We start from the raw sequence: 24,088 nt of genomic DNA on the forward strand, positions 1-24,088 counted from the left end.
ACAATTTTTACTGCAAGTGATATAAAAATTAAAGTACATTATAATATAAGTCTATGTCAAATATTCTGGTCGTCTTTTATTTGTTGCGAATGCACAGTGTCTTACAGAATGGCTTAACTGGCCATTGTAGTACAAACCGGGCTAACCGTCGTACTGTTTTTTTACGTTTATGGATTGCCTATTATCCAAAACAATGTAAATTATGCCTGCTAAAATTATGGTGTTGCTTCCTGTGGTATTTACTTTTATTTCTAGGTGAATTTACACTCTGTGATCATATATTAAACACGTTTAACAGGCAAATCGTCCTCGAAAAATAAGGTTCGGGCAATTTTTTGATTGCACTCATCGTGTAACGTTGCATATCTTATAAATATCAATAGAAATCAACACAAGATTTTTTGCCTCCTTTTTTCTCTTCTGCTGCAGACATTAATGTACACGTTCTGTTTAGTACTAGTACTTCTCATTGTGTCGACGGCCAATTATACAGCGGCACAAATTCATCTCAAATCCAGATCAGATGCTTGTAAGTGCAGCTATAAAAATTGTGTTCGACTTATTCAATTTGATTTCTAAAAGAAATAAAAACTCTCTCTTTTAGCGTGTGGTTATTTTTCGAACAAAATTTACTGCTACGGAGGAACACCAACTAACGCACCCGACGACCCGGACTATGTGAGTATGCTCGATTTATTAGCCTACGATGGGAGTAAACCAGAGGAATTAGAAAATAAATGGGTAACCGTCAATACAGCCGAGAATGATCTTAATACTACGCAGCATAGAAGCCATCAACAGTATATGCAACTATCAAATGAAAACACGCTTTTGATCAATGGCGGTGATGTAAATTACACACTTCCTGCCCTAGAAACTCAGACTCTTGCTTTTAACGTAACAACCCTATCATGGAAAGCGTACCCGAGTTATCAGGAACCACCTTTTGGCACAAGACAAATGTAAGGTACCATAAATTGGCAATGGCTAAATATTGATTTTATTCTTAGCTTCCGAGCATCGTCAGTCTTTGTCCCTGAATTTGGAGTCGGGTTCTATGGTGGATCTGAAGCGTAAATTTACCTAGTTACATTTTTGCACTGTTTTTTTTGGAAGACCGTATTTACAGTATATTTTTATAGTAACACCAACAGCAGTTGGAGCTACCCGGGAGTTGATATGTCAGTTTACAATAACGTCGCAGCTCGTAGTCGGTATATTGGTTATACTAGCTTAACCTTTTTTGATATAAGAAATGAAACAAATGTGCGCATTTTTTTTTTCGCTCTACTTTGACATTGATGTTTACTAACTATAGTCTTTAGCCTTGGTCAGTTTATCCGATCCAAAAAAACATGCCTTCTGGTTTTGCATACCATCAAAAATCAATCTTCGATGCTAAAAGCAATCGCATATTTTTTTTTGGAGGTGTTGTCAAAGATACGGTTGCGACTACAAAGTATGCTACTCTCTTTTCAAGCTCAATGGTATTTGATTTTGTGAAGGGTGAATGGGGATCGCAACCATTGACTGGACAGGGTCCAACTACGAGATTTGGTCATTCTGTTACCCTAAGTAAGAAATTTAATGGCAAAAAAAAACCATCCACCTTATTTGACATATATAGATTTCTAAAAACGTCTCGATATTTTTGTAGTTGGAGCTAAACAAAGACATGTGCTTGTGTACGGAGGTCAGGGTGTGTCACCTACGGATAGCGGTAATATTTTTGACGATGAACAAAGAATGTGCGTATTAACTTCAAATATCGTCATCCAGTTCGCTCGGACTATTGTTATACCCTGGATCTTGATTCATACAGCTGGCATCAACAAAACATTTCGGCCCCACCAGACGTTTCACTAGTTAGAACACAACATTCAGGTATCAAAATAAACAAATTGTGGATCAACGAGACTGAGTATTAAATGTCGGAAACCTTAATTTTTTTTAAAAAAAAAGCTGTGGCTGTAGACAATGATACGGTCTTTATTATTTTCGGAATTATAGAAAAGACAAAGGAAGCAACTCTTTCCATACTCATGCTTAACGTAAGTGATCCTTACAATGTAACATTAAACGAGAGGTATGAAATACCCAAGGTACGGGCAGCACTTCCTGCAGAAGCCCAAGGAATCAAACAAAACTCTGTAGGAAAAACTATAGGTATCGCTGTTGGTGTTACAGCTGCTGTAAGTAACTTCAAAAGTCATTATAAAAGTAGAAGCTCACTTTTTTTTTAAATTAAAGGGATTGATTTTAGTGGCAGTCATTATTTTCTTAATTATAAGAAGAAGAAAAGCTGCAAAGAGAAAGGAAGACATTTTAATGGAAGTTAATTGGGATGAAATCGATCAAACGTGCGCTGAAAAGCCACCTGCGGGATATTCCCCTCAGTTGACTGAAGATGTTACTGTAGTAAATGAGGTACTAGTCCCAGACGCTATTCTTCCCAAAATAGTGCATGACAGTGAAACAAAGTTACAACGCCCTGATGCCATAGACGAAAGTGACGAATCTACCATGCACAAAAATCCTTTGCAGAAGCCCAATGTTTCTTAAGTCATGCGACAGTTATATATTAGGACAATATATTTGTAAATAAAACATTGTTATTTTATATCTAGAAAATATATTATTTTGAGCAAAATAATAATAAAAATAAAAAATGAAAATAAAAGCTAACTTTGGGCAATTACGGTGCCGCGATCATGAAGCCTATGTCTTTTTTTTTCTGCTTAATTGAGTGAGATTATATATTATACTTTAGCACGCTAATATGTAAAGTTACATGGTTTTTAATTGATCAGGTATTACCCAAAATAAATTGTGAAAAAAAAATATTTTAGCAATCAATTATGTATACCTTTTCCCTCTATATTTAAATACAAAGACACTTGACTCAATCTGTGCTATGGGAAGTGCGGTTAAGATATACGATACTTCAATAGTGTCAAAAAGGTCGATGCGTTTTCATTTAACGCTATAGTTGTCATACAACATATTTTACCTTACGGTGTAATACTTTAGCACATTGGAGTTCTATTGATATGTTAAAAAAAGATATTAGAAATAAATGGACCTCTATCAGTCAAATGTTTTTGTTGTACCAAATAACATATTATAGGCTGGTATGTAATTCCAGTGGCACTTCCAAAAGCAACAAACAAAGGTATCACAACTCGTCTCCCCAATCAAAAAGTCAATAGATCTTCTCAGAAGAATTGTTAGGCTTTGTGTCAAGTCATTGATCAGTATGTTACACCATATACAGTCATTAATATAAAGCCGTCTAAAAAAAAGAAAAAGAAAAACAAAATCGAAAAATCGTACACATTTGCCATGAGGATTTTTGTCTTCGCAGCTACAACTTTTATCGTTACATTTTTAAACTATGTGAATGGTCAAATTGTTCTTAAAGCGAGATCAAATGCAGGTATAATAGCAACTTTTAATATATATACGTACATTCATTCAAGTATTCATGCATACTTTCAAAGCTTGTGCATACCTAATCGGCAAACTATATTGTTACGGGGGATCACCAGCCGATTCGGATAAAGATATCGATTATTTAAGCATGCTCGATATATCATCCTATGCCGGAAGTACAGCAGCAGACTTGGAAAATAAATGGGTGACAGTCAATACAGCACAAACTGATATTGGTATGAATCATCGAACCAATCAGCAGTCTATGCAACTTGCAGATGGAAAGACTTTATTGATAAGTGGTGGATATACCGTTTACACTAAACCGGCCTTAAAAGATCAAACAATCGCTTTTAACGCAGAAACGCTTTCTTGGGAGGTATATCCTAATTATGAGGAAGCACCATTTGGAAACAGACAAATGTGAGTTGCCATGAAACAAAAGACGGGACTTATTAATCCTCTGCCATTTAACATATATACGTATAATTTAGCTTCCGGTCATCTTCTGTTTATGTTCCTGGATATGGAGTCGGATTTTATGGTGGTATCGAAACGTAAGTCTATTATTAAAGTTGATAATTTAATATTGAAAATACAATTTCATATTTAGTGGATATAATGATAGTTGGTCTTACCCACCAGTAAGCAATTTATCTGGATTTGAAGATCCAAGTATCAAAAGAAGAAACATCGGCTATACTGGATTGACCTTCTTTGATATTACAAACACTTTAAATGTAAGTTTCATTTTTTTTGCCAGTCGACACAGAAAAAAAAAAAAAAAAAAAAAAGAAAAAAAAAAAGAAGAGTTATTAACTATGTCGACTTGTTCAAACAGCCCTGGTCTGCGTACCCCATTCAAAACAATAAGCCTTATGGATTTTCATATCATCAAGAGTCTATATTTGATTTTAAAACTAATCGCATTTTCTACTTTGGCGGTACACTGAATGACGGCTTGGACAGTACTGATCCGGATATATCTTTTGCAAGTTCAATAACATTTGATTTTGCAAAGGGTGAATGGGGCTCCCAACTCTTAAACGGACAAGGACCAACACCAAGATTTGGTCATACGGCTACACTATGTAAGCGTTTATATTTAATTCTTGTGTTCACAACACATGTTAATGGTAGCCTTTTTAAAAAATTTATAACAGTGGAAAATGATCAGCGTTATGTTCTAATATATGGAGGTCAAAGTTTAGGCAGTACAACAAAAGGTTAGTAGAACAGGATTGACTCTATTTTTTGTGGCATTAACAGCAAAAGCAACCACTATTATATTAGTTTTACCCGATTATTGTCACACATTGGATCTTGAAACGTATCAATGGAATCAGCAAAATATTTCAGCTCCAGCTGATGTAGAACTTGTCAGATCACAGCATTCAGGTTTGGAAAAAAGTTCTAATTCAAAACAGAAAGCATCACATTGAGTCGCTAACTTCGCCTCGCCCACTCTTTTTTTTTTATTGTATAGCCGTGCCTACAAATAATAACACTGTTTTTATTATTTTTGGAATAGTCGATAAAACAATGAAAGCAACGCTTTCATTATTAATGTTGAATGTTACAGATCCTTTAAATATTACGTTAAACGAAAAGTATGAAAAGCTTGCGGAGATCCCAGAATTCTCTCAAGAAATTCACGAAATAAAACCAGGTTCTCAGGAGAAAACTATTGGTATCGCCGTTGGTGTTACAGTGGCAGTAAGTAACAATTTTGTTCCAAAAATCCAGATAAAGTTGAATTAAAACTTGCTTATTTGTTAAAGGGATTGATTGCTATTGGTTGTGTAATTTTCTGGATCATCAGAAAAAGAAAGCTTTCGAAGAAAAAGGAGGAATACATGATGGAAGTTAATTGGGATGAGATTGAACAGAAATATACTGGCAATAATTTGCAACCCGTTGGTTATATACCTCATTCAGATGAAAGTAACACATTGACAAATGAAATTTTAGTACCGGATGTCGTATCTCCTATTCTGATTGCACAAAAGGATTCAAAGCTGCAGCGTCCCGATGTTATTGAAAAGGCAGAATCATCTGGTTCTACAAACAGAGATCAAACAATAGAAAAACCTGATGGCGCCTAATTCTTTTACTCTTAATACTTAATAGTAAACAGACCATCATATCTTGTACAGTAGCGAGTTTATTTATCCTTTCTTGGGTATTTTTTTTTGTTTTTTGTTTTTTTATATAGTAAGCAAAATAATCTTGATCACAGTAGAACATAAATATTTTCTTTAACATTTGAGACGAAATAGTGGCACTTTTTAATGGCACTGATACACAAAATAGTTCTGTTTTTAGATAAGTAACGCTTTACTATGATTTAAATAAGTCTTTACATTGATAGTCAGATAAAAATTGCTACAGTAAAAAGATTGTTTTGCATTTATAATTGCAACATGTATTTAATGTTGCTCCGTGTTTATCAACGTCTTGAAGTCTAATTTAACGGCACAGATTTAGTTGGAAGTTAACATCCACTCTTTTTTAATAGCGTAACAGTGCATAACTAATTCGATCTCCCTTGCAGCTCAATACTTGTTATTTGTGTTGATACAAGAGACGGGAAAATGAATACACAATCCCATGTTACACACACATTTACGGCCCGGTAACAAAATGTCAGATTTAGTTTTATAGTTACACGACATGGATCTGCTTGATAACAATACCAAGAGATGCCATCCGTATTTATTATGTAATTAAGAGAAAAAAGGGGGATGTTTTATACATGTCAACTTAAATAAATGAGTAGATTATTTTTGGGTACTAGCAAGCATAGCAGCCAAAGCAGCACCAATACCATTACCATCACGCGTGATCTAAAATCGTATAAATTTAGCGTACCACTCTTTTATAAATCATAATCAGAATACTTACGCCGACGTTAATGTGATCAACACGGTCACCATAGATACCCTTCAAAGCATCATTGACACGTCTAGGGAAATTGGGGAAATGTTCATAAACAGCACCTTCCATACCTAATAATGACCAGGGGAGAAAATGGTCAGTACACACTCTCAAGATACACAAATGAACGAGAATACTTACTAATGGTTAAACCTTGATCCAAAGCATTGGTCTTATCAATAATGGCACTCATGGCAGCAGCAACAAGACGAGCAGCACGTTGAGAAACCAACTCACAAATAGTTCTTGTGATCTGACGATCAGAAAGGGTTGTGGAAGGAAAGTTCATGATGGATTCAAGAATGTGCTTGGTGGCTTCCAAATCAGGTGTATCATCAGCACCAATGGCACTCATGTAAGAAGCTTCGAATCGATAAGGTGTGTTTAACTCGTTGGTATATTGTCCGTCAAAGATAAGTCGACGATCAAGGAAATCCACGAGAATAATACGTGCAATTTCACCTAAATAAAGTCCAGACACCATCTTTTCGAATACATGCACACCGGGGTTGACAGATTGACGGTTCACACGGTTATCATAGAAGGTACGAGGCAATAAAGCAAGGTTAGAATCAGCAAAAGCTCCCCATTCAGTATTAATAGGTGTATATCCGTCAGCTTTGGCAGGAAGTTCGAAATTGACCCTTTCGAAATTCTCCACCTTTTCCCAATAAGCAGCATTTGTTCCTGTACTAATTGTACAAGCCATCAAGGTATCTAAACTACGGTAAGAATGAGCCAAGAGACAACCTACCGCACCATTGACCACAGCCTCTACATTTACATTGATATGACGACGTCTGAATCCAATTTGTAAGAGTTCTGCGATATTCTTATTATCAGCACCCGTCACTTCAAAATCTTTTGTCCATTGAATCACCACAGCCTTGTTAATAGCAGACTGTTCCAAAGGGAAAGATAATACAAAGCCCAATGCCAAGGGAGTTTTGATATCATATTTTCCAACAAATGACAAGAAAGAGTCCACACATTCTACCAAGAAATCCATCATATGTGTAATAGAACCCTTCTTTAAATGATCGGCAATAACATACTTTTGTTGACGCGTACTAATACGACCTTGACCATGCAAATTTACAAGGTAAATACGAATATTGGAACCTAGTAAGTTACACGATAAGTACGTCAGTTTTATCTGACTCGGGGTTGAAGCGGTGATTTTTTTTTATGCATTGGAAAACTTACCACTTAATTCGAGACCAATGTATTCACCTGTTTCTTGACCCGTGGGATGCTTAAACACCCAAGAAGGCAACATGCCCATATTGGATTTATCGGATTTCAAACCAAGTTCCATTTCGGCACGTAAATCATCACGAAATTTCTTGAGTTCGTCTGTGGATAATTTGAAGTGATGTCTCAGCTCTTCGATAGCTTCGATTTGTGCGTCTGAACCCGTCATAGGGCCTTTAGAGAATGATCTTCTTGGTTGGGACATTTTTTCTGTTTTTTGTTTGTGTTGTTATAATTGAAAAAAGAAAGGGAAAAAACAGTAAAAAAAATAAAAAAAATTGCCTTTATCTTGATTAATTTTGACCTCCGAGAAAGCAACCAATAAAAAAGAGAAAAATCTGGTAAAAAACGGCCTGATTGTCTGGATAAGGTTTTTATAGAAATCTTCCCGGGTGGATAGAAATAACCTGAAAGGAACATTTTCTCTCGTCCCATGATCTTTTTTTTTTGGTTTTTGCTTTACAGATAACTATCGCGTTGAAATAAATACTATTACTTATCTTTACCAAAGATCAGAATCCCAAATAAAAAAGATCACTTCCCAGTGAGATGCTTATTTTTGCTTACCAGTATCTTTGTCAGAGCTTTGTGAAAGATGATGTAATAGGTGGTTTATCGACCAATCAAAATACTTTGAATGATATCATTATTCAAAATAGTAGTTGTGCGCTCTGTTTTCTTGTTCATAACATCATATTTCGCCATAGTTTTAAGATATAAAGCTGTAAATAATTAAAAAGAAAGCAAAGTCTGCAGAATAACCTAGTATTGATAAGCGGCCATTGGTTATGCAAAACTATAAAACAATTAATGATACGCGTTTACAAGTTGTAAAGTTTCTCGGCTTGAAAAATATGCTACGGATATCCCACCTTCATCCTCCGTTAGTCTGAAAAACTCTGCTGTAATAATAATGAACACGTCAGACACTTTTTCTTCTGCTTGTATATTAAATATTGTGGGACCAAGGAAATCCGCATAAAAAATGGGGAAAGACGGTAAAAAGTAAAATTACGTTTTCGCGTTTAGGTAAACTCCGCTTACATGCGCATCTTGTGTCACCTGCTGAGGTTGTAATATTTTCTACTACAAAAGAAAAATGAAAAGGTTACGTCAATACGACGCTTTTTAATTGTTCTTGTTTAGCAGTAAAAAGGTTTGAAGTAATGCTAATTTTATGATTGTGTTTTACAGAAGGAATATTTTTAATGTGTAGGTATTTTTACGTAACATTTTTTTATTATCATTATTATTATTATTATGCACGCATTTTCAAAAATAGTTATTTATCCTTTAAACACCCAGTTACCAGTGGTAGCAGGGGCATATTTGGATTTAACGGTTGAAGTTAACATACGTTGAAGTGTAGAAACATTAGGCTCATCTTCAACCCATTGGAAATATTGAGGCTCCCATTCTTGACCAGCTTCTTGACGAGCTGTTCGTTCTTCACGTTGTTTATTTTCAAGCTTTGTTTTTTCAAGTCCAGCCAAGTTGGTATCATTGGCTTTAATGGCTTCGGATACTTTTTGCCAAATCTTGCGACTTTCTAATTCACCTTGTTCTTGGATATCCTTGACAAACATGGGAGCAGGTGTTAAAGAGGTAACATCAAGGAAAGGTGAAGATGTTTTGGAACCGTAAGGTGTAATAGTAGATTTACCGCTCCATTGTCCTTCCATCTTGTAGATATATTCTTTAGAGCTACCTCCATTACGACGAAGATAACATTTAAAATGGTTACGTTCTCCAGAGATCCAACCGCGAGAAGAGTATTCAATTGAGCAATACAAACCAGTGGATGATTGAATATAAGAAGTACCAGTCAATTCAACATAGGGAGCTTTTTTTTTTTATATACAAGTTAGCTTAATGTGCAAAATATCAAGCGAAAGAAATTTACCTGCGTACCAAATACCATTCACGGTAATGGAGGGACATGTGTACATGTATTTCTCGTTATCACGTTGATGCAAAGTGACTAAACTTTGACCGACTTGATCCACGATTAAAGAAGTGCCAGAGAAACGGGTCTTTTGACCAGTATGACCATTCAAGGTCAAACCAGACTTTTCATTCACGATACGGAATCCAGTCACGGGAGGATGATGAGACACCTGTTCAACAATGACATCTGTTTCACCAGTGCCTCCAACGTCACCCCAAACCATTTTATATTGTTCTCCTAACACGGGATTATAAGGCTTCTTTTCCCATTCTCCTTTAGGTACACGACGGGAATATGATGCATTTAAAGAGGATATAAACCATCTCACAAAAGACACCATGCGTTCCACCTCATCATCTGATTGCGTAATGGCGGTGAACAGCTCCGGTTGTTGTGTCCAATATTCACTGCACAAAAAAAACAAGTTAGAATACTGAGAAATCCTAGTATTCTTATCACGAACACACACACACACACACACACACACACACACTTACGAATATTCAATCAAGGATACGGGTGCTAAAAGAAAAGCTGGACAAGTTAAAGAGGAGAGATCACCAGAGAAGGATGCCAAAGATTTTAAGAATGAGTGAAAAGCTCCTTTTTGCTCAGTGGGAATCTTGTCAACGTTATTGACTTCGTCGTTATCAGGTGCAGACATTGTATTTAGGTATTATTTTTTTCAAGGTTAAAAAGAAAAGAAAGAAAAAAGAGTTATGAAAATGAAATCATGAAATTAAAAAAGGGTTTTTATAGTTTGTGAGACCTAAAAATATTCGTAAATTACGTCACTCAAGACATTTTGAGAATTTCTCCATCATCCCCCAATGCCAAGCATTATGATTTAAAAAAAGATTTCTTCCCCTTCCCTTTAGAAAATTATTAGCGAGTATCGTTAGGGACTGTGGTTGGAATTGAGGCTTGTAAAAATAAGGCATTGTGAATTGCTGCATTGGTATCCTGAGTACCGGAAATATCCAACAGACTAAAAAAAAAAATGACATATTTAAAAAATCAAAAAAAAGGCACTAGTGATTGTTCCCAACTTACTGGTCAACGGATTTGGCCAAATCACCATGATTTGTATTCAAGATGAGTTTACATACACTGATATCCACATTGGTAAACATATTACTCAATGTTTCAAGGTTAGAATCAAATTGTTGTCGTTGCATCATCATCAATTGCTGATCTGGCATCATGGGTCGGGGAGGAAGCAGTGGTGTTTCCTGATGCTCTTCCACAGGACTTTCTGCTCTACTACTTGTACCCGATGTATCACTCAATCCTTGAAATATCTTGCCAACAAAACTTAGAGGTCTCTGCATCGTCTTTTGTGCAAATAAACTTCCTCGTTCTAATAACGCCGATGCTTTTGCAGGATCCAATAAAGGTTGGGATTGTATACGGGATGGATGAACTGCATTTTCATAATTAATCTGTTGTTTATCCAGCATAATTGAAGGTCTTTCTTGCTGTAATTCACTCATTGTTCTTTCGATATTCCTATTTAAAAAATTTTAATAAGAAGGAGTCCATCAATTGATTTTTTGTAGCTTACAAGTCGAATTCTTCCTTGGTGATGGATAATGAATTAGCCTCCATTGTTTCGATAAATGAGATAGCGCCCATCTAATTTTGGGTTAGCTTGAAGATGTCAGTTTCCTCTCCTTTTGAAAATTAATTTTTCATGGTTACCAAATTGGTTAAATAATAACCAGATTCTGCTTGAAGTTGCTCTGGATTTCGAAAGCGATAGATATATCTGTTGTATACAGATGAGTAAGTAAAGAAGAATAAATGAATAGATAAATCCAAAATACTTGCTGAACATTGGATACTAATCTGGGTGGATTTGCTCTGATTACGACATAAATTAAAATCGGTAAGAATTTGTCTGCACCAGCATCACCTTCCACATGCTTGATTAATCCAAATATGACTTTACAACAGTTTAAAATGCAAATTAATTTATCTCGAGGTGCCTTATAATTGTTAATTTTTAAAATTTCTATCATAGTTTAATTAGTGGTGCGAATCAACATGAGATTGATCTACTTTACCAGATTCCGCAAAGGATAAAAATGATTCATTGTGTTCAGTCTCTGGTATGTCTAAGTGCTTTTCACGGATCCATCGAAATATGCTTATCTTTTGATGCAAAATCTCATCTCTTTCTTTATCATCCGTTGTATTTGGACAGAATGTACTATAGTTAAACAAATAAGTATAATGAAAACGCAATGGATAGAGTTCTTTCACCCTTTTCTCTCTCCTTACACATGGTATAATCGATTCATCACTAATTTCTCCATTCCTTCCTTTGCGTTTCCAAATTCTTGTTCAGACATATCTTTCCAAACATCGCACTCTCTCATTTTTATAAATATAAACTAGAAATTAAAAGAAGATCAGCATGGATCTATTATTATTACTCTATGTAATCTATTATACTTGCGTCCAAAAAGTCTTGAATAATTTTGATTTGTTCATTGGCCGTCCACGGTCTACGATCAAATGCTTGCAGAAAACTATTTTGCAGATATAAGACAAAGAATGTTTGTTAAATATTAAATAACCTACCTCTTAAAATAACGAGTAATGGGCTTGGAGTTACGACTTCTCATTTGTTCTAAAAATCGATTAAAATCAAAGGGTATTTCTTGTTGAGGTATATCGGTTACTATGTGCAAATCGTTGTTGGAAAGAGAAGGACGTCTCACATGCGTGTTGGACGAATTCGTTTCTTCTAATATTACATTGAGTCGATTATGTTTCTGTACCTTTTTTTTTTTTATTTTACCATTAAACTGATTGAAAATATGGTCCATTTCTTCAGTATGAATAGGTGTAGATATCATCTTTTCGTTATCTTTATCTTTGTTTTGACTAGACAGATATGAATTAATTAAAAAAAAAAAAAAAAAGAAGAAGACAACAACGAAAAGAAGGAGAGAAATGCTTACAACTCATCTGGAACATCATCTGCATGAAGTTTAACCTTCTCATCGAACTCCTCTAGCAATTCATCAACCTCATGTTCATGCTTTGTCTTTGCTGGTTCCATTGAATAAAAGAATAGGTTGCGGTTATTAATATTTTGTAATGGTTACAAAGGGGAGAAAGGTATGTACTCCAATAATTGGCCTCAGTTTTTGTCCAAAAAAAAAAAAAAAAAAATTAGGCTCCAAAGGGTAATTCTTACTGACAAATAGAAATTTGACTGAAGAATTCTATACAAGTAAAAAAAAAATGATGATGATAGACCAAAAATAGGAGGAAAGTACCTACTTGGCCCTTGTTAATAACCGAAAAGAAATAAGGTTCTCACTATTAAAAGGACATTGCATTTTTAGCCTTCCTCTTTCCAGCTTTTTATAGCATAATTGATTGGGAATACACGACTTTTCTTTATCAGTGTAAATGAGAGCATGATCTACCACAAAGGTGATGAATACTGAATATTTATACTTAGTTCTTTTTCAACAAGTAAAGCGTTCATTTCATCCAGCTTATTATTTTTAGTGATGATGCGTTTTCACCGCAGAGACCGCTGTCAGTCTAGAATCATCATTGGACTTGCTTTTGCTAATCCAATATATTGGATAGCCTATTTTTGATAAGAAGTGCTATCCACATATGACATACTCCAATAAAAAGGCCCCGTTGTACCGCAAAAAAAACAGACAATGAAATAATAGTTACCAATGACGGTACTGACAGCGAAGACATTACCAGAATTAGAATGGTTACTTGTATTATATTAAGTTGTTTCATAATTACCTAGCAATACTTTAACATGTACAATATGCTAATTGCTTTTATTACTAATAACCAACAATTCTATGCCGTAAACAAGTTAAATAGGCTTCACTGGTTTTATATTTATTTGCGGTCATGATAATAAAGAAGCTCTAAACGGCATGTGTTGTTACACTGATCCCGTCCTCCTTTTACTGTCTTTCCGCCCCCCCCCTTTTTTTACCCCTAAATTAAAAATGATCTACGATTAAAAAAAAAACAAACACTTTCCATTCTTTTGTTTTCAAATAGCTCACCCTCATCATAATAAACATACACAGTCCAATTTTAACTTTTTTTTTATTGTTTGGTCTTACGATAGCTTTTAAAGTTTAAAATGATTATTCCGTACCCTTTTTCTTTTTGATTGCAATGAAAGACGGTGATTGAGAATCAGTGTTTTTTTCCACTGTACATAATCACTAAAATGCTTATCTTGATGCTTATACATAAGCTTTAGATAATAGACTCTTTCGATTTATGCAATTATAAACTTTTTATCACGGGTGTGACAAACCCGTCCGTAGTAGTACCACGAGAAGAAATTCCTTCTCTTTTCGAAACTGACTCTTAATAAATAACCAGGACTCATCTTACTTTTTCACTGTTTTCTCTTCTTTTTTTTTTTGTTTATAAAAGTAAATACAATAAATATCCTTCTTTGTGAAGGGTCCCAACGAAGAAGTGATTTTCTATCAGTTACTTAGCAATGGTTAAACACGTTACCAGCGGCAGCACTTGGGAAGTTCGTGTCAAAGAGGAAGATGTTAAACAAGAAGTAAAATTGACTCGCCGTCAAGTGAGTGCAAAAAACAAAGATTTAAATGTATGCGTACCTTTTTGTTTGTTTGACTGAGATGTGAATACTGACAAAGAAATTAAAAATAAATTAGGATCTGTTGAGAAGTTATACTAGTTTACCTATGTATAATTTCGATTTTACATTGCAGGGTCTCTATGATGGTGACAACAAAGCCGTTTTTGACCGAATCAAGGAGAATATGTGTAGGTCACAATACTTCATTGATAATATGCTGGATCAGCAAGGTAATTTCCTTCCTGGTAAGTATTCTTGGTTCAAAAGTTTGTGTAGTAGCCGCTACACCACTTTGCGTAAGAAGTACTTCCGTGACCAGAAGCCAGCTAAGGAAAAACAAGCAGATGCCAGTGCCCGCCGTGTTGAGAGCCGAAAGGCTAGAGTCAGTATAATAATTTGAAAATGCAGATCGAACAATAGCTAACCAACCATACATTTTTTCAGAAATTTGAGAACCGGGTACAAACTTGGTCAACCTTTGGCTGCACTATTGCCAAAGAGTTTAGCGTGCCTATTCTGGAGGCGGAGAGCTTTATACAGCTGGCATACATGTCTGAAGAGGAGGACGGTGAATACCGTAACGGCAGCAATCAAGCCAGAACGATTGTTGTCAAGACCCCATCTTGGAGAAGCATTAAGGTAAATTCATTTAGTAGCTATGAGATAAAATAAAATAAAAACAAAAATTAATATGTTCTTTGTTTAGCTTAACCAGCTTTTTGCCAAACTTGATGAGGTCCGCCTCAATAATAATCCCAGAACAGGCCTGTGCAAAAAGAGAGTCCACGAGGAGATCCTGCAGGATGTATCTCCTTCAGATAGAAGATTCTTGCCCAGCTGGGGTTTTAAATAACTAATAAACAAAAACGTCCTTTTTAAAAAATAATTACTACATAATGATAATAGTAACCCCCTTCGTATCTTACTCCACAATACGCCCCGAAATTAATCAATGCTGATATTGCAATCATCCAATCTCTCTATACATTGTACTATGTCATTGGGTTTTATCTCAGTTTATTTAATTGGCATACTATCAAATTCGAACTAGTGGAAGTAAATATTTGTGTGTGTGTGTGTGTGTTAACTCACTTATACCACCTCTTGGAAAACCTTTCTCCATTATTGCAATTTTTTTAAATGTGTAGATAGTTATATACTACCATCAGTTAAACATTTTACTGTAAATCCTCTAACTAATCCTTAATCGATAAGAGCGGCATAGTCGTAATAACTAATCCCTCTTTTTTTCTGATAGTTTAGTCATCCCCACTAAGCTTAACTTAAAGTTTTTTTTTATTATCACTAGCTCAATAATTTCTAGAGGATTAGCAGCAGATTAAAGCAATCACAACTTTCATTGTTACAGACTAGTTATGAGATGTAAAAACCCATAGAAAATCAGCTCAACCTCCGCATTAATCAAGTTTATTGTGTCTAATGCCGCACCTCCCTTTTTCCTTTGTTTTCTTTCTCTTCTTTGCTCATTTACCACTTTCTCAAAAAAATATTAGATTTTTTTTTAACTTCTGTTAGGGAGGAATGGGTAGTAAAACCAAAGGAAATAATAGTGTGTTGTATACAGCAGTTCAATCAACATTTACAGCGATTAATTCTTATGGCCCTCATGGCAGGAATAAAAGTTCGTAAGGAGATATCATTGGCTCGGAGCACCAACTTACAGAAAGTTACAGAAATTCAAGACCGATAATATTTTTTTTAGGCAAACAACTTTGGGAACTTATTTAACAACTGCTGTTGGTTTTCAAGTCCTGTGCCACTTAGTGTATCAAATATTTTTATTCTCGGCCAGACATATTAACTTTGAAAATTCACTTGCATTTTCTTTTTCCTTTATTTTTTGAGCAATGCGATGGTATTAGTCAAAACGTAAAGCTTGTCTCTTCTAACAGTGGGGGCTTCTTATTAAGAATAAAGAGGAAATTATATTTAAATATCGACTTGCCTTTTCAATACTTTTTGCTTCTGTGTGAAGTACTTGACACAGAGCTGTAAGCATGGTGACTTAATCGTTTTAAACTCTTATTTTTACCTAAATTGCTAACATTGCTTCTCTTTCGGGTGGATTAGAAAAATTTTGGGCTTGACATACAAAAAAATCTTTGGGTAATTTTAAAAGTATACTTTAAATATTGCTTCAATTTGTTTATTGCTTACTTGCTTAGATCAAAAGACCAATGTGGACCACATCAATTGTTATTCTAAATTAGTACACTCTTTATTTGAAGAGGCTATGGTATGTCTTTTAAACTTACATATCCTTTTAGCAATCGGTCACATATCTTTCAACCATTTTTTAGGACTAACGCTATGTCTGCTTTATGATAAACAGGTCAAAGTAAGATCGAGATCACTATAAATCGCACGTCTGTGTATCTAATTTTGTTTTTTTAAAAGACCAATATGTTCTAGTGAAGCGGTTAATCTTGGTTTTATTTTTCCTTCGATGCCTGGTGTGAAATACCCTAGATAAACTTTATTAAATTTATAAACATCGTATATTTCTACATAGAGATATTTCTATCAACTTTCTCCAGTAGCAGCATCACCTTTGTACTCGACAAAACCACCTACAAATCAATACCTTGTAGCGTTTGGTTCACGCATATGGAACATTTTTGTGGTCAATAAACCAGTTCAGATTTCGAGACAAAGAGATGATTTAAGCTTTGCAATAGCTCTTAACTAATAATATGGCCATTGGTGAAATGACTCCAGCTGATATGCAATTGTTTCAAAGCAGAGTCCTTCAAGTAAGCGCTTCGGATTTGAAAGCTTTGATAAGAGAAGAAGCTGTTTTCTCTCATTTGGACGAAGATGGTTCAGGCGGTGACATTAACATGGAGTATAGAGCTATTTGTTTGTTTTACACAAACAACATGGTCCGAAATATGAATTCAGCAATTTTAGAAAACATGACTACCGAAGGAGCTATTTCTGTGGGATTTGACCGTATCATCGGTGTATGTTCTAATCGATCTGCTGTTGAACATTTGCTTGCCTTTGTTGCTAATGACTCAGTGCATTAGGTTACTAATCTTGGTCTGATGAAACATTTAAGGCTCAAATAAGAAGCTCGGTACATAGTCACGTCAAACCTATATACTTCAGACGGTCTCGTAAACGGAACAACTGGGTATTTTAAAAAAATCGATTATGGCAAGTTAAAAAATCCGTCTGAAGCCACAACAGATACTGAAAAAAAGCCTTTACAAATTTGGATAAAATTCGATGATGTGACCAGTGGTTTGTCTTTGAGAAAGAAGCAAGTGCGATTAAGAGAAATGGGCAACATTTTGTGTGATGACTGGACCATGATTGAATTAGTCTCACTAAAAATTATCATCAATCGTAAAGAGCATTTGAAAGTAAATCCAAGCAATTCCCTGTTGTACCAGCCGAAGCCCTAACCATACACAAATCACAGGGTGGCACATATAAAAAAGTTGTAGTATACATATGATGTTGGTAAGCACAAAATGCAGAGGTCATTGGTACATGTCGCATGCTCAAGAGCAACAACAGCCGCTCGTCTCACTTTGATATGTAAAGATAATGTTTTTAAACCACCCAGACCTTTATTAAAAGAAAAACAAAGTGATTTATATCTAGAAATCCAACGTCAGCCTAGCATTACACTCCAACCAACTTTTTTGAATCTTACAAAAAAGGAGCATTTTCAAGTTATCTCACATAATGTACAAAGTCTCCAGGCACACTTGGATCAGATCGTCAACGACCCCGTATATCTATCATCTGATGTAATCCTCCTCAATGAAACATGGACATTACCAACAGATAATTTTGAAATCCCAGGTTTTAAATTTGTTTCGGCTGTTGATTGTATAGATGGTGTAAGTGAACCCATAGGCAATTGCTGTTACGTCTCTAGCTCGATATTAGGAGATCATACTTTTTCAACAAAACTTTTTAACAGTAACAACTCCTCCTCGTCCTCTTCTGTAAGTGTGTCAACTGTCACATTTAATTCTACTCTCTACTGTAGCATTTATGCGTCTCCAGATCCTTGCCAAAACCCTGACCTACTGCTGGAAGCATTAGAATTTATAATTCAACATCAATACATATTCATTGTAATTGCTGGTGATTTCAATTTTTTTTTTTTTTTTTTTTTTTTTTTTTTTTTTTTTTATGTGATGGACCTCAAATTTGACACTTGATGAAAATTCAATGGATAACATACAACAATATCCTTATTACTCATACTGAGATTTTTTGTGATAAATTCTCTGGATTCCGTGTATTTTCACTAGCTGTTCGTCTGCTTCGTACTTTTTTTTTTTTCGCATGTGGTTGAATGACCGCACGCATCACCATATGATCTTTTTCCTAGGAAGCATACATACTCATCAAACACATTTACTGGTGATGATCCACAACTCAAGTTGCACCATACAGTTGCAGCTTCACTAGATTAAGTGGCCAATTCTTTCTGACTGCTACAAACCCAAAACTATTCTACCTATCAAATGCAATGCGTGATTTTTGCTAGTATGCGAATTGATATCGATAGAAGGTTTGATTCAAGGCAATCTAAACCGCATCTAGGATCTTTCGCGTATACCTCTGAAGTGTAAATATACGGACTCTCACTTTCGTATGGCTGCAATGATATAAAACATATAAAAATGTAAATGACAGTAGCTGGTTATAGAGATTGATTGCTTTTTATTTTGTTTTTTGTTTTATTTGATTATTTAGGACTGGCCTTTTCAAAGATGTTCCAGTGGTCCAACCTAATAAAAAATAATCAGTCAAAACATGTTGTACTTAATACCGAATAAATAACTTACTCTGGGGTCACATATACATATGTTAAAAGAAATTTGAAGAAGTTGACGGGGGGCTAAAATTGAAAATTAGAATATTGCGTATAGATTGTTATTAGATTACTTACAGGCACAAGTGGGGGAATAGCCATGGGTTCCTTGAGGCTTAAGTACACCTTCAACACATGCAACATGATCTGTAATATAATAATTAAAAAACCAAAATCATCATTAAAAAGACACTATATACTTACATCAGCATCCGAGGGCATACCAGCCGACTTGGGAGTGTAGCGAAAGCCAGCCAACTTGTTGCTTTTGGATAAATCTATATTTCGGGAACCCGATCAGAAAAATATAATCCTTCCTTTACTGCGAACCTTTTAATTCAGCTTACCCAAGATACGGTTTTTCACATAAATCATACTTTCTTCGTCGGTGTGACCTTGTAATGCCAGAAAATCCACAACTTCTGAAACTGTGAAATCGGCATTGTTCTAAAATATAAATGTTAATATGTCAAACTCTCTCAATCCATGTCATTATTCTTACGTTAAACCCAGGGATCACCAAGGAGAGGGCAATAGTGACAGAAGGTGATTTTACCAGACTTTGGTTATTTTTAGCAAGGATAACATCAAAATGTTCAATGGCTCTCGCCAAGGGTGAGAATATCTTTTCGTACAAGACCTTTTTTTGTTTTAAAAAAGAGTTGATTAACATGTCCAAATAATTTATACATTCACACTTACGAGAAGAAGTCTGTCATAGAAGAGGCTGGAGTAGCGATCGTTAAATTTGGTCCAATTTTTCTTGAGTTCGAGAATCTAAGTATTGTATTGTTAATATATTAGTGATCTACTCGAGTATCTATTCATTCTTGTGTTTACCTGTTCGATTCGAAAGTCGGCAACTACTTCTTCTGTTCTGTTCATATACCACATAATGCGCTCTCTATGGGCAGATGGTCGAAGAGGGGGCTTAATGCATGGTGCAAACTTAAGCTTGGGTACTGCGCTGTTAAATGTACTGTTTCTGGGAGCTACTGAATTGGATAAAGTGGAAAAGACTCTCTGAGGTGAGATGTCGAAAGAAGAAGTGGATCCTGTATCAAAGATGCTGGTAAGGCTTGGCGCAGAAGAGGTCGTGGGACTGGGAACAGAAGTGTTGGAAACAGAAGTGTTGGAAACAGAAGTGTTGGAAACAGAAGTACTGGGAGCAGGAATACTGGGGGCGGCTGCAATGGGATTAATGACTTTCTCCTTTTTGAAATTTAAGAAGTCGGCAAACATATGGTTTGATTGTTGTCCCTTTGGAGCGGGTGTGGGTGTATTGGGTCGAACAGGTTGTTTTCCAAGTAAGAATTCTATTCGTACATGAATATTTAGTCTTTTTAATAAAGATATGTCTAATCATTCAACGTATATTACCATATACTACTGAGTGTACTGTTTTAAAAAAGTTTGCTGAGAGAGGTCCTGGTCCTGAGGCAGTAATGCTTAATAAAAAAAGTTACTTTCTCAATGTTTCTACTTACTGAAGAAATAAACGCCATAAGGAACCTTAACCTTAGCAATGTATGGGTTGATTGTCCCTTGTAAATTGACCAAATGTTATGAAAGCATAGAAGAGAAAGGCATATTCTGAATGGGCTTTGATTAGAACCACGCTTTAGTAATTCAATTATTCATACTCTTACCTAAACATTGAGTTAACATCGCGTCGAAGATATTGTGAGAGGCCAAATGTTAAAGAGAAGATCAAATAATTGAGTATGCACCATGGCCAGTAATACTGCACCATTAGTTTGAACAATACAAGCGTTATAGGACGTGTAAGGCATAACGAGTTATACATAGTATAAAAAAAAAGAAAAAATTCAAAGCGTGTTTATTCTATTTTTTTTAAAAAAAAAAAAAAAAAAAAAGAAACGTTACTGTTCATTTTTGCAGTGTGTGTGTAACGAGTACATTCTTGCATGGTCACACAAGAGTTACTTTGCCAAAATGTGTATCTCATTCTGTAAATCTCAAATATTTTTTATATGAAATTAATCTATTATGTAGGTAATTAAGTCGAAGCATATCTGATGAACTCAACTTATTATCCGAATGAGAGGAGACTCTTGTTGTGTTACCATTTTTTCTTTATTAATGCGAAATTCAGAAACAAAAATATAATAAAATGATCGTATCCATACAGAAATAAAATAATAAGCTAAAATATAAATATAAGATAGGGTGGGATAAAAGGGTGGGACAACAAGAGTCTCCTCCCCTTCGGATAATAAGTTGAGTTCGTCAGCTATGCTACGAACTTAAATAACTATTATCCTTCATAAGGTCGGAGACTCCTTCTGAAAGAAAGTGGAGTATTTATAGTTATTTAAAGCGTAGGTAAAATATGGGCTAGTTTGTGTTCACTTAGTATTATTGGCTGTATTTACTAATGAATGATGAGCCTTGTCAGTGTAGCCAATCTATTATTCGAAATGGGATCGTCTATTGGATTATCTAGTAATCCTGAGTTGTAAATGTGTAACTCAGGATATTTTATATGCTATTATTTTTTTATGAGTGTTATGATATTATGTACCTGTCGATCAAGGATCGATGGAATGATTTTATATGCGATTTTATATGCTAAATAGTGCGATTTTAGTACACCGATCATGACTCTATGTGATCTACTTATAAACCCGGGTTTTAAACGGGTTAAATAAGTAGACGATAACTTTGCTTTGACTTTAGTGATCTTTTTTTTTTCTTACGCATTTTGGGTAATAATATGACATACAAAAAACCCGAAAGAATATCCAAAGCCCAACCTGGGTGTTCTTCGCAGTGAAGCGACGACCAGTCTACGGTAATATCGCATACATTGCAATATTCCTTTTTTATTTTTTAAAAAAAAGAAGGAGGTAATATTTTAGCGTTAATTGTTAAAACAAGCCATTCATAACTAACCCTTTCAAATATTGAGTGCTTTCTTACAAAAAAAAATCAAGTAAGAAAGACTCGATTACTTATCATTTGTTAGGAAAAGAAAAAAAGGGAAGAATAAAGTGCGTGAGAAAACTTAAATTGATTCAAAATCTGGATTGTGTTAGGATGACTTAATTGCCTATTTAATCAGCACTCTTATGTCAGGATCATTTCATTGATCTTTTCTAAACATTTTATACTAAATGAAGACCCAAACTGTCATTTCCAGTCGTAGCCTCACATCAACTGCAATGGACAACAAAATTTATGATAATGCTCATCGCAAAAACGTCTCGGAGTACCTGTTAAAGAGTCAAAAAAAAACTCTCGAAGGCTGAGGACATGAAAAGATCAATGTCGTTTATTTTGACCGCTGTGGACTCAATGCAAAAAGGCACTATATTTGTAGTCCGACCGGAAGATGACCCATTTATGCTTTACAGTCGGTGCAACATTGTACATAAGTTGAGAAGACTCCCTAAGCGTGTAACCATCTACGTAAGCTACATAAAGAATGGCCTTTGGCTTGGTTTTTATATTTTTCTTTTGCTCTCGTGCAACTTGGTTGAATAAATAAATAAATGGATAAACAGTATGATTACTCTCGGCATGAATACTTTATCAATTTGGGTAAATAGAAAAAGGGACAGTTTGGTTACATATGGCGTTGATTTTGATTTGAAAAAGTTTTCAACCCTACCACCCTCATATCTGAAGCAAATGATATTGACGGCTACTTCGAAGATGGCCTCGATACGAGGTAAGACCAGTATGGTAATAACACAAGTGAGACTTTTTTTGTTCTGACAAAGATAGCGCTTAAAATAAGGGGTGAAAAATCCCAAGTCTCTTCATTTTTATATAACACCATCAGCAAAAACATAATAGCTAGAGGTGGCTCATATGATCAATTACTAACTGAGGAAACACAAAGTAGCTTACTTTATGTACATAACATTTTTGCCGAACTTTATAATTCGTGCTTAATCAGAAGCAAAATTTCCTGCAGAAGATCTTGTTCCCCAGGAGGCAATATACCTTTTATAACTTCACGTGGATCATTGGATAAAAAAACTGGATTGTTCAAAATCAGAGCTCTTTTATGCATTCAGTATTCCTACACATTGGAATGATAATACAAGAGAGGAATTGATCCGGCCTCTTTTTATGAAATCTGGTCTAATTAACGAAGATGATGATGGAGAAAGATTGATTTTTTTCACCGATCTAGAGTTAACATTCCGATATCTGCAGTCTGAACACCATTACAAACGCAGTGTAGAAATGAACCAAGGCCATCAGTATGTCATCATGTCTTTAGATCTTCAGCAAGAATTGCTTGTCGACCTAGAGTTGGTATCAGCTCAATATCCAGGCTTAAAAACAACGGACAGCAGATTTATTCCTCAACTATTGAAGTATTTTCATTTTACAATTCCTTTTGGGTTTCACGATGTAAAATCGTCACTGATAACGCTTTGCGATCCCTGTCTGGTGCTCCATTTCATTGACTCGATGCTTGAATCTATAAAAGAACAATTCAAATATCGATATGTAAGAACATTTGGAAGTACTGGATGGAATTCTTACAACCTAAACTTTCTCTGTTTTTTTTTCTGTAGTACGATTATGACAAGCCATTCGAAACCGCTTTAACACCATGTCCGTTTTCAAAGTTTGAATGTCCTAGTGATCCACAATTCAGTAAAAAGATACTTGACCTCGAATCTATTAGATCATTAACCCTGGAGGACGTTTTTAAGGATTGTTTTCATTTTGTTGAGAAAACTTTGATGGACGAAATCAACACTTTTCTACAGGGAACAGACAAAATCAAAGCTGGATCATTAATAATTATTTGCAAGGAGGATAAAAGAAAGAGCGGCTTAATAGCAGTACTCAAATTAGTTGAAAAATGGGCAAAAGCATATAGCGAAGAGCAAGATAGGATCAATGTGTTGATAGCGAATCACAACTGCTTTAGTTACAGTTTTTTTCTACACAATAAACTTAAAAAATCTGGTGAGCTGGTAAAAACCCAAATTCAAGAATTTGTTATAAGTCAAGACCCAATCATATTGCCTAGAGACTTGTCAAATGA

At 35.1% G+C, this 24,088-nt stretch overlaps 7 protein-coding genes across 7 annotated transcripts; 4 read left to right on the top strand and 3 right to left on the bottom strand.

Annotated features, from left to right (window-relative positions):
• Window positions 1–409: 409 nt before the first annotated feature.
• Window positions 410–2,631, top strand: EV154DRAFT_501142 (uncharacterized protein). Its single transcript, XM_051600668.1, has 9 exons — window positions 410–529; window positions 605–962; window positions 1,011–1,073; window positions 1,143–1,266; window positions 1,326–1,575; window positions 1,658–1,720; window positions 1,780–1,884; window positions 1,963–2,192; window positions 2,251–2,631. The coding sequence occupies exons 1-9, from the start codon at window positions 436–438 to the stop codon at window positions 2,560–2,562; spliced, it is 1,599 nt and encodes a 532-aa protein (XP_051460087.1). The 5' UTR covers window positions 410–435; the 3' UTR covers window positions 2,563–2,631.
• Window positions 2,632–3,294: 663 nt separating this feature from the next.
• On the top strand, window positions 3,295–5,567 carry EV154DRAFT_600723 (uncharacterized protein). The gene is made up of 9 exons (XM_051607185.1): window positions 3,295–3,436; window positions 3,501–3,855; window positions 3,927–3,989; window positions 4,046–4,172; window positions 4,274–4,523; window positions 4,596–4,658; window positions 4,726–4,830; window positions 4,919–5,148; window positions 5,214–5,567. The coding sequence occupies exons 1-9, from the start codon at window positions 3,343–3,345 to the stop codon at window positions 5,535–5,537; spliced, it is 1,611 nt and encodes a 536-aa protein (XP_051460088.1). The 5' UTR covers window positions 3,295–3,342; the 3' UTR covers window positions 5,538–5,567.
• Window positions 5,568–6,083: 516 nt separating this feature from the next.
• On the bottom strand, window positions 6,084–7,940 carry EV154DRAFT_501145 (uncharacterized protein). Its single transcript, XM_051600669.1, has 4 exons — window positions 7,576–7,940; window positions 6,511–7,491; window positions 6,337–6,440; window positions 6,084–6,278 (listed from the first exon to the last, which is right to left on the bottom strand). The coding sequence occupies exons 1-4, from the start codon at window positions 7,826–7,828 to the stop codon at window positions 6,213–6,215; spliced, it is 1,404 nt and encodes a 467-aa protein (XP_051460089.1). The 5' UTR covers window positions 7,829–7,940; the 3' UTR covers window positions 6,084–6,212.
• A 969-nt stretch (window positions 7,941–8,909) lies between these two features.
• EV154DRAFT_479197 (uncharacterized protein) lies at window positions 8,910–10,235 on the bottom strand (the record flags this gene model as incomplete). The annotated part of the gene is made up of 3 exons (XM_051598239.1): window positions 8,910–9,466; window positions 9,527–9,978; window positions 10,069–10,235. 3 exons carry the CDS (start codon window positions 10,233–10,235, stop codon window positions 8,910–8,912), a joined length of 1,176 nt encoding a protein of 391 aa, XP_051460090.1.
• Window positions 10,236–10,345: 110 nt separating this feature from the next.
• Window positions 10,346–12,721, bottom strand: EV154DRAFT_139235 (uncharacterized protein). The gene is made up of 11 exons (XM_051594056.1): window positions 12,541–12,721; window positions 12,378–12,463; window positions 12,158–12,323; window positions 12,033–12,105; window positions 11,855–11,967; window positions 11,638–11,783; window positions 11,402–11,585; window positions 11,273–11,339; window positions 11,136–11,206; window positions 10,625–11,080; window positions 10,346–10,559 (listed from the first exon to the last, which is right to left on the bottom strand). Exons 1-11 carry the CDS (start codon window positions 12,639–12,641, stop codon window positions 10,457–10,459), a joined length of 1,566 nt encoding a protein of 521 aa, XP_051460091.1. The 5' UTR covers window positions 12,642–12,721; the 3' UTR covers window positions 10,346–10,456.
• Window positions 12,722–14,007: 1,286 nt separating this feature from the next.
• On the top strand, window positions 14,008–15,045 carry EV154DRAFT_600727 (uncharacterized protein; the record flags this gene model as incomplete). Its single annotated transcript, XM_051607186.1, has 4 exons — window positions 14,008–14,201; window positions 14,269–14,574; window positions 14,637–14,831; window positions 14,899–15,045. Exons 1-4 carry the CDS (start codon window positions 14,085–14,087, stop codon window positions 15,043–15,045), a joined length of 765 nt encoding a protein of 254 aa, XP_051460092.1. The 5' UTR covers window positions 14,008–14,084.
• Window positions 15,046–22,568: 7,523 nt separating this feature from the next.
• On the top strand, window positions 22,569–24,088 carry EV154DRAFT_582433 (uncharacterized protein; the record flags this gene model as incomplete). Its single annotated transcript, XM_051606676.1, has 5 exons — window positions 22,569–22,617; window positions 22,675–22,747; window positions 23,100–23,541; window positions 23,610–24,017; window positions 24,074–24,088. 5 exons carry the CDS (start codon window positions 22,569–22,571, stop codon window positions 24,086–24,088), a joined length of 987 nt encoding a protein of 328 aa, XP_051460093.1.

The sequence above is a fragment of the Mucor mucedo genome (genome assembly GCF_025094135.1).
Source record: "Mucor mucedo strain NRRL 3635 chromosome Unknown EV154scaffold_23, whole genome shotgun sequence".
NCBI classification, from domain to species: Eukaryota; Fungi; Mucoromycota; class Mucoromycetes; order Mucorales; family Mucoraceae; genus Mucor; species Mucor mucedo.

Bases quoted from the DNA above. Each gene is read 5' to 3' on its own strand.
- EV154DRAFT_501142 (XM_051600668.1), top strand. From the start codon at position 436: ATGTACACGTTCTGTTTAGTACTAGTACTTCTCATTGTGTCGACGGCC. The intron at 1,721-1,779 runs GTAATATTTTTG...ATCGTCATCCAG, and splicing joins TGTGTCACCTACGGATAGCG to TTCGCTCGGACTATTGTTAT. The intron at 1,885-1,962 runs GTATCAAAATAA...TTAAAAAAAAAG, and splicing joins AGTTAGAACACAACATTCAG to CTGTGGCTGTAGACAATGAT.
- EV154DRAFT_600723 (XM_051607185.1), top strand. From the start codon at position 3,343: ATGAGGATTTTTGTCTTCGCAGCTACAACTTTTATCGTTACATTTTTA. The intron at 3,856-3,926 runs GTGAGTTGCCAT...CGTATAATTTAG, and splicing joins CCATTTGGAAACAGACAAAT to CTTCCGGTCATCTTCTGTTT. The intron at 4,831-4,918 runs GTTTGGAAAAAA...TTTATTGTATAG, and splicing joins TGTCAGATCACAGCATTCAG to CCGTGCCTACAAATAATAAC.
- EV154DRAFT_501145 (XM_051600669.1), bottom strand. From the start codon at position 7,828: ATGTCCCAACCAAGAAGATCATTCTCTAAAGGCCCTATGACGGGTTCA. The intron at 6,441-6,510 runs GTAAGTATTCTC...GGTCATTATTAG, and splicing joins GGATCAAGGTTTAACCATTA to GTATGGAAGGTGCTGTTTAT. The intron at 6,279-6,336 runs GTAAGTATTCTG...ATACGATTTTAG, and splicing joins TTGATCACATTAACGTCGGC to ATCACGCGTGATGGTAATGG.
- EV154DRAFT_139235 (XM_051594056.1), bottom strand. From the start codon at position 12,641: ATGGAACCAGCAAAGACAAAGCATGAACATGAGGTTGATGAATTGCTA. The intron at 12,106-12,157 runs GTAGGTTATTTA...TCTGCAAAATAG, and splicing joins ATTACTCGTTATTTTAAGAG to TTTTCTGCAAGCATTTGATC. The intron at 11,340-11,401 runs GCAAGTATTTTG...TGTATACAACAG, and splicing joins AGATTAGTATCCAATGTTCA to ATATATCTATCGCTTTCGAA.